Consider the following 12,920-nt stretch of genomic DNA (forward strand, 5'->3'; position numbering starts at 1 on the left):
AGCCTTCCCCTCGGGAAAGATCGCCTCCCCCACGGGGCGGGGGTGGGGGGTGGGGAGACACAGGCCCCAGGCGGCATGCCCCCCCACCAGAAGCCCAGCACCTGGTACAACAACCCTTGGCTGGAGCATCTTCAATCTACTGGAGCCTCGGCCGTGTACAGGGGTGCAAGGCGGAGCCGGAGGGAAAAAATTAGGAGTGGGTGGGTGAGTGTTGGAAATGAACGAAATGCCCACCGCAGGAACAGGGGCAGGAGTTAAATAAATGACAGCACACCCATCCGTGCGAAGATGGTGTTTTTTTTTTTTTTTTCCAGATTTTCCGCTGTGAGTGTGCACTCATTTTCGATCATGGGGAAAGGTGGTATGCGAACAGGGGGAGGGAAGGAACACTGGCGTGGGGGTGCAGGGCCCCCTGAGGACAGGGTGGTGATTACCTTCAGCTTCCTCTGCAGGGCACTGGCATGGCATGCGTCCCCCAGGGCTGCCTGCAGGGCGTGGGAGACCACGTGGCGCATGCAGGCCTCTGGGGTCTGCTGCACCTGCGCCGCCTCGATCTCCAGCAGCAGAGCGCTGCACACAGAGGGAGAGACCAGCTCAGGATCCACGAAGAGGAACACTCTGTGGGCAGAGGTGAGCGGGGAGGGTGGAAGCTGGTGAGGATGACCAGCAGGAGAAGAGCCCCCCAGATGGGGCACCCTCAGCACCTGGCAGCCCCTAAGTGTTTTGTTCCTTAGAAAACAGGAGCCTTGAATCCAAAAGTCTATGGAAGGGACACAATAGGGAGTGGTGGGGACTGTGGCAAATAGGAGCGGTCAGGGGCAGTGTGTCCCTGTTGGGTGGGGAGGGTGACAGGGGGTGCCGGTCTCACATCCAGGGAAGTCCCAACCCCAATCTTGCTCCCTGCGCCTCAGCATCTGGTCCAGGGATGAGTTCATCCTCCAGGAGGGACCCTAAATCCCTCCAGCCCAAACGAGCTCTGGACCCTAAGTGAGCCCCGTCTCCTCTCATCGCCCCATCACCAAAAAAACCAGCCTCCTGCACCTGCTCCCCTGGGTCCTTCTGCCTCCCCGCACCGCCCCCTCCACGAACACTGCCTCGAGCTTGTGCCTTCAGGTGCTAGGTCAGCACAGGCGCCTGCAGGGCCAGAGGCAGGACGGCCCAACTCCCTCAGCCCTTCCTTCCAACGCAAAAGGTGGGCAATTCCTCAAGCTTATGCGAAGGGGCCGGGAACATACAGAGGAAAGCCCCAGATTTCACGGGGTGCTTGTGGTGCCCGCGGCTGCCTGGCTGCACACGGCACGGAGGTGGAGGACAGAACTGCAGGTGGCTCAGTTCCTGTGTCACCTTCTGCGTGTGAGCAGGATGGCTCTGGGGTCCTCCCAAGAAGAAAGACCCAGGCTGGAGAAGGCCGGCCCTGCCCGCCCTCGAAGATACGCTCTACTGCTAGACAAATGTCTCTGATGGAAGCTCTGCTGGGGCTTCTCTCCATCCAGCCTGGTCCCGCTCAGGGAGTGGTCACGGAGTCCCTACACCCGGAGGGGACAGAAGGCGACAGCCTCTGGGGCCACTCACCTCTCCTGGTAGGGGTACAGCTCACTCGTCAGGTTCTGTTCGGCAATGACCAGCCTCTGGTACAGTGTCCCTGCAAAGCAGACCCCATCAGCCGGCCAGCCCCCAGTCTCTGAACCCCGTTCGTCACCTTCACAGAAAGTGCTAGAACCTTCTAGCTCCAGGAAGCTTGAAGAAAAAGCAAGACCATGACGGAAGTGGCACTGCAGCTCTTATCTGGGACAGCTCTTAACTTGGATAGCTTTTATCTGGAACAGCTTTTACCTGAGGTAGTCTTTACCTGGGACAGATCTTACCTGATAGCTTTTACCTGGGGCAGCTCTCACCTGAGATAGCTTTTACCTGGGGCAGCTCTTACCTGGGACAGCTCTTACCTGGGATGCCTCTCATCTGAGATAGATTTACCTGGGGCAGCTTTTACCTGGGACAGCTCTTACCTGGAACAGCTCTTACCTGAGATAGCTCTCACCTAAGATAATTTTTACCTGAGGCGGCTCTTACCTAGGACAGCTTTTACCTGAGATAGGTTTTCACTAGAGACAGATCTTACGGGACAGCTCTTACCTGGGGCAGCTCTTACCTGGAACATCTTTTTCCTGGGGCAGCTCTTACCTGGGACAGCTGTCTCTGTTTTCAGCCTTATGGCGCAGTCCAAGGCAACCGTGCAGTAGGGGGCGGGCAGGGTTAGCAGCCTCGTGCAAAAGGTGTAGGTTCTCCGGTACAGCTCCTCCGTGATGCCAGTGGCCTGGGTGGGAGGGAGGAGTCGGGTGCTCAGAGCCCTGGGTCACCAAAGGGCTCTGGGTGGAGCTGGAGAGTGGGACGGAGGCAAGGAGGGTGGGCCTGACAGCCAGACCCTCCCAGGCGAGCACCCCAGCCTCTGCTCCCAGCGCCTGTGAGATGCCTCCTCTTAGACATCCCCACTCAAGTTCAACCACCCCGTCCCCAGCCTTCTGCTGGTCGGGGGAGCACATTCCTGCAGTGGCCCAGGCTCAAAACTGGGGTATCCCGTAGGCATGATGCTTGGGTGCAGCGCCTGGGGAGGGGGGCTCCCCCTCGTCCTCCTGCCCCTGGATCCCAGCAGCTCCTGGGCTCCTCTTCCTGCCCCTTCGTCTCCCTCGCTGCCCACTCCCACCTATGCCACTGTTGACAGCTCCTGGTTACTGTCCCCAAGACACGGTCTCTGAGGCCTGGCACTTCCCTGTGCAGGGGTCAGTGCCACCCCCAGCGCGCAGAGGAGCAATCCCCAGGACCTCATTCCGGCCTCCCCCCGGGGCTCTGGTGCATTCTGCATGCTGCCTTTCCCACCTCCCTACTTCCTCCTGGGGAACAGCCCTCCGTGGGCTAGGGAGAGGGCGTCACAGCTGGTGCAGAGAAGCCAGTTTGGGGCAGGCGATCCCAAGAGTTCTAGGCTCGCCCAGGCAGAGACTGGGTGTCCCCTGAGGGAGGCAATGGTATCTGGGGTACCGCAAGCCTCCAGACGCTCGGCCCAGCTCACCTTAGTGAGCACGTACATTAGAGTGTGCAGCAAGGGGATGATGACGTGCCGGAGGTCTTCGCTTTCTGCCTGGAAAACAGGACACAGAGGGGCATTTACTGGGCTTGGGGACCCAGGGGGCGGGGGCATCCACTCGGGGCAGGAACTGGTGCCAAGCCCCAACGTGGAGGCTCCCAGAGTGCCGTGTTTCCCAATCGGTTGCACGCAGAGCATCGGGTGGCGTGGGGGGCACAAGAACAACGAAGAAAACATTTTCAATAGGTATGCACTCGTGTTTATCCGCGTTTTCAGTTTCTGCAAGTGGGGATTTCCATCTACGGTCACGGTCTCCAGTTTCTCTTTGCAATATGCTAGGTCAAGCGAAACCACAGGGGTCAGTGGAAAGGAAAGAAATGTCCTTACAGGAGTGCGGGACGGACACTTAGCTCCTGGAAATCATGCAGGCAACCAGCGAATGACCAGTGTCTGGGGGGCACAGCACTGAGGAGACTGAGGCCCCAGCTGGCTTGGCCTCACCTCCCCCCTAAGCCCTTCTGCCTCCCCAGAGCCCGAGAACCCACCTTCTCCAGTTCTCTGAGTAGGATGCGGACCAGCGCCGGACTCTTGGCCGGATCTCGCTCGACCTTCTTGTGCAGGGACCATCTCCACATGCCTGGTCGGGACGAAGGGGAGCCCAGCACACGCGGGCAGGACAGGGGGCTCTTAGAGGGGACCCTCCCCTGCTGAGCAGAACCCTGAGCCCAGGAGCCCCAGACTGTGACTCTGAGCAGCCACAGATCTGACCCTACCCTGCCACCGGGCGCCTGGCTTTGGGAAAACAGGGGTGGGCTCCTCGCAGGTGGAGAAATTCTGCTCTGCTCCCCGTTGAGGACAGCAGTCTCAGGGTGGAAGGGTGGGGATGTGGGGCACCCGTGGGGACAGGGGTGTGCGCGCCTGTGGCTTATGGGCTGGTAGTGTTCACATTTCAGCACATCAGGCCACGTTTCTGGAAGTCATGCAGGCCCAGAGGATCAAGAGGAATTCTGTTCACCAGGGGAATCGGGGAGGTGGGTGAGAAAGAGGAGGCGGGGGGGTGGCCGGGGCTGCTGGCTGGCTCTTACCTTGGTTGCTCTGCAGGGCGGGAGCCTGGGCGCTGAGCTCCCGGAGCACGGCCTGCACGCTCCGCTGGAGGTCCAGCTCCACATCTGGGCAGCAGGGGTGGGGCAAGCATTGAAGCCAGCCAGGAGCTTTGAAGCTCAGCACCCCTGGCCCCACACTCGCCCCCACCTCTGCTCTCCCTCTTTAGCCCCATTCTGTAAGCCCCAAAGTGACCCAAGAGGTGCCCCCAAGTGACCAGCTTAGAGTGGGGCCACCAGCACACGGCGTGCAGCAAAGCCTTTCAAGTGGCAGCTCTGCATCCCCTGCAAAGACCAGCGTCCCCCAAAGCACCATGGGGGTGCTCCTGGCGGGACACAGGGCGGTTTTAGGGGGCACTCAGATGGTCTTGAGACCTGAATCATCATATACTCATTTTAATGTGTGTTCAAAAAAAAATATATGTATCATATGTTCCTAAATGTCAAGTCAATTTCATGTCAGATAACTACTGGGACAAGAGGGGATAGGCTGGCCCCCTCCTCAAACTTAACTCCGGCTCCTCTGGGTCAACTTCCCTACCAGGGCCCCCACCTCAGCCCGGGATTTGCCGTCCGCCTGCCCAGCCCCGTTTTAGCAGAACACTGTTAGCAGGAATCCAGCAGCTCCGTGTTTCCTCCTACTGATTCTCCACCCACTCGGCCCCCACGCGGCTCATGGGCTCATGACTCCCCAGATGTCTCTGTGTCATTCGGGGTTGAGCCCAAGCTCTGCCCCCTGTGGTGATTGTCTTGGATAAAGTCGTCTTCGACATTTGAATGAGTGTCATGGGATCATGCTTTCCTCAACGGTGGGATCTTGACCTGGCAAAGCGTGAGGGCTGTACAAGGGTCGGTGGCGAGGGGGCTCCTGGGCCATCTCCCACTACAGGGAGGTTAGCTGGCCAAGGGGCGGGGGTGGAGGGTGGTTGGGGGGGGCAGCTCTGGGCTGTGCACCTGCCTGGCGCTGGGTCATGCTGCCGGCCACCGTGGCACTTCCTCCTCAAGCTGCCTGACTTCTGCTGGGGGGGGGTCCCCAACCTCCCTGCTGAGCCCCATTTGGCCACATTATCAGCGGAACTCATTTCCACCAGCTCTTCTCCTCCTTCTCCTTCCCTCGGAGCTGGATGGCCGTCAGCATCCTCTCCGTATCCTGCCCCTCGGCCGTGTCCCCACCTCAATTCCTGCGTGGCCACCCTGTCATGATGTCTGCTCCTTGGAAGCTCCAGACTCACACAGGAAGTATGAGAGACACTTCCCATGCCCTAAATTCCTCTTTACAGCTAGCTCTAACCAAGTGTTCGCCTTTATGGGCAAGGGTGCTTTCTTTGGTTGTCAGACAATAAAAACCACATGTCTCAGGGGTTCCTCTTTTGCTTGGCTGTCAGGAAACTTGCAGTCAAAGTGAGGCCCAGCCTCGAAAATCAGCTCCTCTCTGGACCCAGGGACGTCTCCTCTTTCCTCCTCTTTGGTGTTCTTGCTCTATCTTCTACTTAGCATGTGTGGTAATTGCCTCGTATTCCTTTGGAAGTAGGCAGGATTGAAGTTGTATGTTTTTGTTTTGTTTTGTTTTGTTTTTTAGAAAAGCAGCAGGTGGCCGTTTGGGAGTCAGAATGTGTTTTGCCAAGGTGCTGGTGCTCAGGGACCACGCCCCCAGGGGGGGCTCTGGTGTGAGCTCTGCTAAGTCGGCCAGGGCCCCCTGGCTTCTCTGAGCCCCCCACCTTTCTCCTGCCTCTCCCTGGGTACCCCCCCCGGGACCGCATTGAGGCCTGTTCCTGAGTCTCCCTGAGGCTGAGAGTGGGAAGCTGTTTCGGTCGGAGTCGGTGCAACCCCCCCACTGGTGCAAGGACATCACTCAGCCTGGCACGAAGGCTGGTCACAAGCCGTCTTTCCGTCTACTATCTCTGCCTTGTGTGAAGATTGAACGAGTTAATGTGGGCCAAGTTATTAAAACATTGTGTTATGTCTATTTTCTTCCTCCCTCCTTCCCCACCTCACCATGGACATCAGCACAGACTTAAAACAGTGACAACCGCGATCTCCTCCCTGTCCCACCCCCCACTAGAAGGGCAGCCAAGCCTTTGAGGTCTTCTGAGCCCTGGGTTCCCCTGCCTTGCACAGGGAGTTTAGCTTTTATGTTTCAGAGAAAAATAGAGAAGTTGCCAGTAGCCCCAGGAGACAACTCCAAATAAAGTCTGTTTTCGAAAGTCTGGGCAGCCGGAACCAACACTCAGGCTTTGGTCCACATCTGGCTTGCAGACGTGTTTTGTTTGGGCTCATAGAGGGTCTTGGAAAGAAAAAAAAAAAGGAAGGAATCAGCTGCTTACATTTACAAATCAGGAGATTTTACATAAAAGTTTGGGTTTTTGGCATCTTTTGAAAGTGTTGACACCAGGCGTGCATTCTCGTCACATGTGGAGATGGACAGGGCTGGGATGCCGCTGCACCCTTGAGACGGCGGTGCAGCTACTCTGGCTCTTTATAGTGTCCACTGTCCTTGTTTCACTCATTGACACCCTGTATCTGGTCCCTGGAGGCGGAGACCCCTGGCCATGGGACCGAGACAGCCAAGCTGATTGTCTCAAAGGGATGGGGACAGAGGACATGGGAACCCAAGGGTGGGAGGCTGGGTCCCCCAGGACTGGGGACCTAGGGAAGAAGAAAGACCAGGGCTGGCTGGGATCCAGCTTACCAGGGGCAGCAGGTGAGTGCTACACTCTGCGCTTCGGGGCTTCTGCTGCAGTCTCCTGGGTCACCTTTGCCAGCACTCGCTCAAGAACATCTCCAAAGAACCCCCTCTCTCCCTATAGACCGTGCATGCCTGGCTAACCTGTCCGGGGTGGGGTGCAATTGGGGCAGGGGCTACAGCTCCAGCGGACTGTAGACCACGATGGCTTCTTCCCATCGTGAGGACTTTGTAACCCTTGGGCTTAGAAGATGGCAAAGAGGGGAACAGCACCCCGAGTGAATGACATTGGAATTTGCACTAGTCTTGAAAACTGAGCGCTGAAAGCTGGGTTTGATGCGATTAAGCAAAAGAAAAAGAGATATTTCTTGTGCCTCAGGTGTCTAAGGGTTGTTCATATACGACATGCATGTCTAACATTATTCCTAGAACAGCCAATAAATAAATGACATTCATAATGATTACCCCCCCCCCTCCATCCAGGAGGTGGGGTATCACTATTAGGCATCACATTACTATTAATATCTGACATTTAAATAGTGCTTGAGGGATGCCTGTGTGGCTCAGCAGTTAAGCATCTGCCTTGAGCTCAGGTTGCGATCCCAGGGTCCGGAGCCTGCTTCTCCCTCTGCCTGTGTCTCTGCCTCTCTCTCTGGGTCTCTCATGAATAAATAAATAAAATCTTTAAAAAATAAAAATAAATAGTGCTCAAAAGGCATACATGCGGAGAGTCTTACAGAGGTGTGGCAAGACAATGTTTGTGTTCATCAAACCAATTTCAGGTTTGTCCCAGGTGGACAGGAAGACTCCATTTCCCAGATTCTCCTGCAGTTGATGGGAGCCGGGCGCTGAGTCCTGTCCCATGAAACGTGGTGGACACAACGTAGGTCATAAAGTCCCCTGCACTATCCTCCACCTGTCTCTTCCCGTTCTGTGGTGACATTGGAAGCCATGTTGAAGATGACAGTGCCCCAAGAAGGAAGGGGCCTTGAGCCCTGAAAGACTGGAGCCCGACTTGGATGGCAATGTGGGTGCAGAAATAAGCATTCGTTGTGCCGATCGACTGACATTGGGATCATTTGTTAGAGCAGCTAACCTTCTCTAGACAGACTCGTGGACGTGCAGAGAGTTCTCTGGTGTATTATCTCGGACTCTGAGCAGAGCCCTGGGAGTCTGGCAGGGCCAGTACTGTTCTCTCTTGTTTTGTTTTGTTTTGTTTTGTTTTGTTTGGTAGTTTCCAGGTTGAGAGCTCTTAACCTCGGCCCCATCTTGCCTCTCCAAACACCACGGAGGCACTCGTCCCATTTTACAGCTGGGAAAATGAGGCTCAGAGGGGAGAGTTGATTTGTGTATGGCCAAGAGCTATTGGAGCAGAGTTTTCTCTTTGCCAGATGCTCCTCTTCTAAAACTACATGCTTGTAGGTGCCCAATTCACCTGCTTACCCAGAAAGGGAGAAGAACATACGTCTGTCTCTGTGTGTCTGGGCTTTGAATGCCAAAAGCCAATGCGTTGAATAGTTGCCTGGGAAAAAAGAGTCCCCGCTCTCAAGGCAGCTCAAGATCCACTCTTTGATTTCAGACCATTTGGGGCTGTAGTGATATTTGGCAATTTCAGCTCCGTGTTGGCCCCATGATCCCAGACAGAATCAGATCTCTCCCAAGCCCCTCATAGGATGACTGCCTTTTCTCTCCTCAATCTTGGCTGCATAGAAGAACCACCCAGAAATCTGTAAAAAGCACCAATGTATAGCCCACCCCAAACCACTTTAAATCAGATATCTGAGGGTAGGGTAGGGACTAATACTGTTTTTTGTTTTTTTGTTTTTTTAGGAGCCCTCCCAGAATAGTCTAATGGATAGTTAAGTCCTCCCACCTGGACCTCATGGACTGCCCTGTCTAATGAGAATTACTGTCTTGGGTGATATGCTTCGAGTTCCGGACAATTGACCTATTAGTCATAGAAAGAGTCAAGGGCTCAGACGCTCAGAGTCCACAGAGGACAATCATCCCTGCGTGTAGGATGAAGGTCACAGGGTCAGAATGGCTTCTCCCTGGCTGTCACCATGATGGGAAGAGATACAAAGAGTATAATTGGAGAAAGCTGATTTTTGTTGTGGCTGTTTCTTAGCATATTTTGCAATAGGGGTGGCATTTGTTCAGAAATGTGACCCTGGGACTCAGTAGACACCAGTGCTGTAGCTCTCCTGGGGTCCAGCCTTGACATGAATAAATCTTCTAAGATGGGATGCCTGAGTGGCTCAGTGGTTGAGCATCTGCCTTCTACTCAGAGTATGACCCTGGGGTCCTGGGATCAAGTCCCACATCGGGCTCCCTGCAAGGAGCCTGCTTCTCCTTCTGCCTGTGTCTCTGCCTCTCTCTGTGTGTCCCTCATGAATGAATGAATGAATAAATCTTAAAAAAAAAATCTAAGATTTTTCCAAGCAGACCAGTCTGGGTCACCCCATACCTACTTGTCATAGTTCATTTTATGTGGGATATTGGTTTTCTTCCTGCCTTTGGACTGGAACTACACCATCAGCTCTCCTGGATCTACTGCTTGCCAATGGCAGATCTGGGGACTTGTCAGCCTTCAAAATAATGTGAGCCAATTCCTTATAATAAATCTCATTCTATGCATGTGTAAACGATAGGATACCCCTACTAACACACCCATCAGAATGGGGAAGTCTCGGAAGAATCATCAAAGTTAGTTCTTCCTCAGCCTTCTTCTGCTCAGGAGTGGAATTGGGGGTGGTGGTGGACGTGTCCATCCAGATGCAAGGGTTATAGGGACACTCAGGTCCCTTGGTACACACAGAATTATTGCCAAAGAGGTTGACTTTGTAATTCCCAAGGGATGTTCCCCTCAATCTAGAGTATTGAAAAGAATCACCCTTTTCTATTTTCTGGGTGTCAGCCATCCGAATCAGCATCCCCTCCCTTGGAAGGAAATGGAAACTTACCAATAAACTCTTTCTGGTCTGTTCTCTTTTAAAATCACTATAAAATCACTAACCCCAGGTTCCATTTCTTCATGCTGTGGCCTTTCTCTGACCTTGGCCCCTGAGCTAGGGTCCATCCTCCCAGATCCCATGAGTCCCCACACATCAATCACCTGGACCTCATGGACTGCCCTTCCAACCAGACCTGAGGACTCATCCGGGGGTCCCCTGGTGCGCAGACAGCTGTCTCAGCACCTCAGCCGCTCACTGAAATCTAGGCTCAGCACCCAGACACGCCATCAGCTGCAGTAATGTGGCTCACTTTTCTTCCATCCCACGCCGGACCTTCCTACCCTCATGGAACAAAGGCTCAGATTGTTCTAACAATGTTTGTAATCATGGCCCCTGTTGGCAGGGATGGCAAAGTAACAATAGCTTTGGTGCTTTTGCAACATTACTTTTTTGCAACCCTCAAGATAAATACCTTACTTTTCAGGTGCCCCTCTTCTTAACACTATAATGACAGAACCCCTTAGGGCTATAGGAAGGTGGGAAAGGCTAATAAACGTTTGTAATTTGGGGAGACAGCCCGTAAAACTGCAGTTCTGATCATGATGGGAAAAGTTCCCTTCAGAGCTCTCAGGGATCGACTTTTGGGATGTTTCCTTCTGCCCATTTGATTTGAGTGGCTGGGCAGGCAGGGTGGGGAGTTCATCCTTCACGTCTCTGGTGGTGGATGTCTGTGGTTTCTCCTGCCCAGAGATCCTCCCTGCTTTGTCTGGGTCTCGGAGTGGGCACAGGACCAAACTGGCCAGTAGACTCTCCCTCCAGGTGAACCCCTGTGCAGATGATGGTCAGCAGGGAAGAATGCGTGGTGCGCTCTCCAAGGTCACCGTCTACCTCTTCCTGTCCTGGTGGCAAGTCCACTCCATTCTCTGCCTTTGCTGGTGCCTGAGGCTTCAGCTGTTCCTTCAATGCTTGGCCACTCTTTACTTTTGAAGATTAAACTTGCCATATGGGTTTCTACTGCTTGTACCCAAAGAAACTTTATTGGCATACCTCTCTTCCTAAAACACAGCATGGTGTACACCTATTGTTATAATTAAAGTCAGTGCAAAATAAATTGGTTTTGAAATATGTGGAATTTCACCATGCTGGTTCCACCCCCCTCCTCCCAGTGCAAACCACAGATGGTTAAAGACAACCTGGAATATCACACCAGGATTCACGGGCTTGCCTCGTTCAGATGGAGCTGCTTCTGGCTGGGTGAGGCTTTATGACAATGGATATGTGTAGAAAGGATGCGTGTCTTAGGGATGGTAACAACCTGGTAGCTGCATCTGCCTTGGGTGTGCTCTCCCCTCAGGATAGGGCACAGGGTCTAAGCTTCATGAGGAATGCTCTGGAACTTTGTGGGTGACCATTAGGTGATACACATCTTGAGGGAAGGGCCATCTCTCCTTGCTGTCCCAGATTGATAAAGCATGAAGAGTCTGGGTTTTGGAACGAGCTAGATCTTGGTTCTCATCCTAGCTGTGTAGCTTTGAGTGAATTACCTAACTAACCTCTTTGAGCCTCCATTCCCCTTTCAGTAAAACAAGGACAATTACATTGATGCTGTACCCCACGAATCCTTCTGATGTCTGCACAGAGCAGTCCACAGTGAAATCACTAAGGGCATGGTGCTGGAGCTAGATGGCTGGGGTCAAATCCTAGTTTGACCAAACAGTATCTATGTGGCCTTGAGAGCAATACCTGTCCCCTCTGGGTCTCACTTTCTCCTTCTGCGAAATGGGAGCAATGGTAACATCTATCTCACGGGGTCTTTATGAAGACTAAATGAATTAATATTTACTCAAGTGCTTTTATCACTACTTGATGGATTGTAAGCACTACAGAGGTTTTTGTTAAATAAATGCAAGCATTCGGTGATAGATCTTGAGTATTATTGTCATTATCCCAGACGTCTAGTTCAGTGACCTGCAAGCAGCTGGGGCTCATATAAGAGTGTGAATGTCCACTTCTCAAAATGTTCTCATATTGGGGCAGCTGAGTGGGGGGATCTGGGTGAAGGTGAAAGTGGTCCTGCTGGAGGCATTCTCATCTGCAAGGGAGGCTTTCCCCGTGATCCAGCCAGGTGCACTAGACCCCTCTGGCCCCGATTGTACTGACCTGAGCTCTCCATGGGAGCCTGGGGTTATGTGTGAGGAGGATGTGGTTGTCTCAGGCAGCAGAATGGAAAGTAAAGTGGTTGTCTGCACAGAGGTGGTTCTGCAAAATAAGAGGCAGTTAGCGTAAGTAGTGGGAAGATACAGAAAGTATATTTGGGGGAATGGAGAGGCTCCTAGGGGACCTAGGCTTCTAGAACATTGGAGGAAAGTCTAGATTTATTTAAGAAATTCTTCTGTAGTGCTGGCTATGTGCCGGGCACTCTTCTAAACACTTAAAAACTATCAGCTCTTTAATATTCATATTAACCTAATGAGGTAGGTACTATATCCTCCCCCATTCTATGGATGGGGAAATTGAAGGACAGAGCGGTTAAACAATTATTTAAGATCAATGAATGAGCACTGAACTCAGACCAGCTGGCTCTCAAAACCATGCCCTCAGTCATAATCCCTGGTTACCTTGCCATGACCTCAGTGGGAGGGACCCCCTGAAGAGGAACTCTGAACAAATCCAAGAACAAATGAATAAAGATATACCTAAGAGAGCTAATTTAGAGAGAGAGAGAGAGAGAGAGAAAGAGAGAAAGAACAATAAGAAAGCCTCAGGAAAGGTAAATGTCATATATGCTCAATGGAATAAAATATATTGTACTTTGAATAATGGTAGCCTATTGAAAATTCTAGAAACAAATATTAAAATGTGATATACCATTGGCAATGATTAGATAAGATAGCATACATACATCCATATATATGCATATGTTGGCATATTTTGTATATATGTATTGCTACAAATATGTGAAAAATATGAACCCTGTCTATCACACATGGTTTTCTAGGGAAATAAAAAATGACACAAAATGCTCCAGAAGAGTTAGGAAAACTGCTTGTGTTAGTGATCAGTGAAGAAATAAAGTTGTCAAAGAATTAGCTCTTAAAAAATGA

The 12,920-nt window shown here is 52.5% G+C and overlaps 1 protein-coding gene across 9 annotated transcripts in view; it reads right to left on the minus strand.

The window, feature by feature from the left end:
* Nucleotides 1–12,920, minus strand: part of PIK3R6 (phosphoinositide-3-kinase regulatory subunit 6) — a 58,794-nt gene that overhangs the window by 27,686 nt on the left and 18,188 nt on the right. For 7 of the 9 annotated variants that reach the window (XR_011995933.1, XM_026005491.2, XM_072730337.1 and 4 more), the window contains 7 exons: nucleotides 11,977–12,075; nucleotides 4,165–4,248; nucleotides 3,625–3,716; nucleotides 3,065–3,133; nucleotides 2,182–2,314; nucleotides 1,573–1,642; nucleotides 435–618 (listed from right to left, as the gene is read on the minus strand). Coding sequence is in view for 8 of the 9 variants with exons in the window: in XM_026005491.2 (XP_025861276.2) it covers nucleotides 435–618; nucleotides 1,573–1,642; nucleotides 2,182–2,314; nucleotides 3,065–3,133; nucleotides 3,625–3,716; nucleotides 4,165–4,248; nucleotides 11,977–11,989 (645 nt within the window). In the remaining variant the exon portion in view is untranslated. The remainder of the gene's footprint in view (nucleotides 1–434; nucleotides 619–1,572; nucleotides 1,643–2,181; nucleotides 2,315–3,064; nucleotides 3,134–3,624; nucleotides 3,717–4,164; nucleotides 4,249–11,976; nucleotides 12,076–12,920) is intronic. The other 2 variants (XM_072730335.1, XM_072730336.1) reach the window with 2 other exon arrangements.

Source organism: Vulpes vulpes, chromosome 12 (genome assembly GCF_048418805.1).
Source record: "Vulpes vulpes isolate BD-2025 chromosome 12, VulVul3, whole genome shotgun sequence".
Taxonomy (NCBI): Eukaryota; Metazoa; Chordata; class Mammalia; order Carnivora; family Canidae; genus Vulpes; species Vulpes vulpes.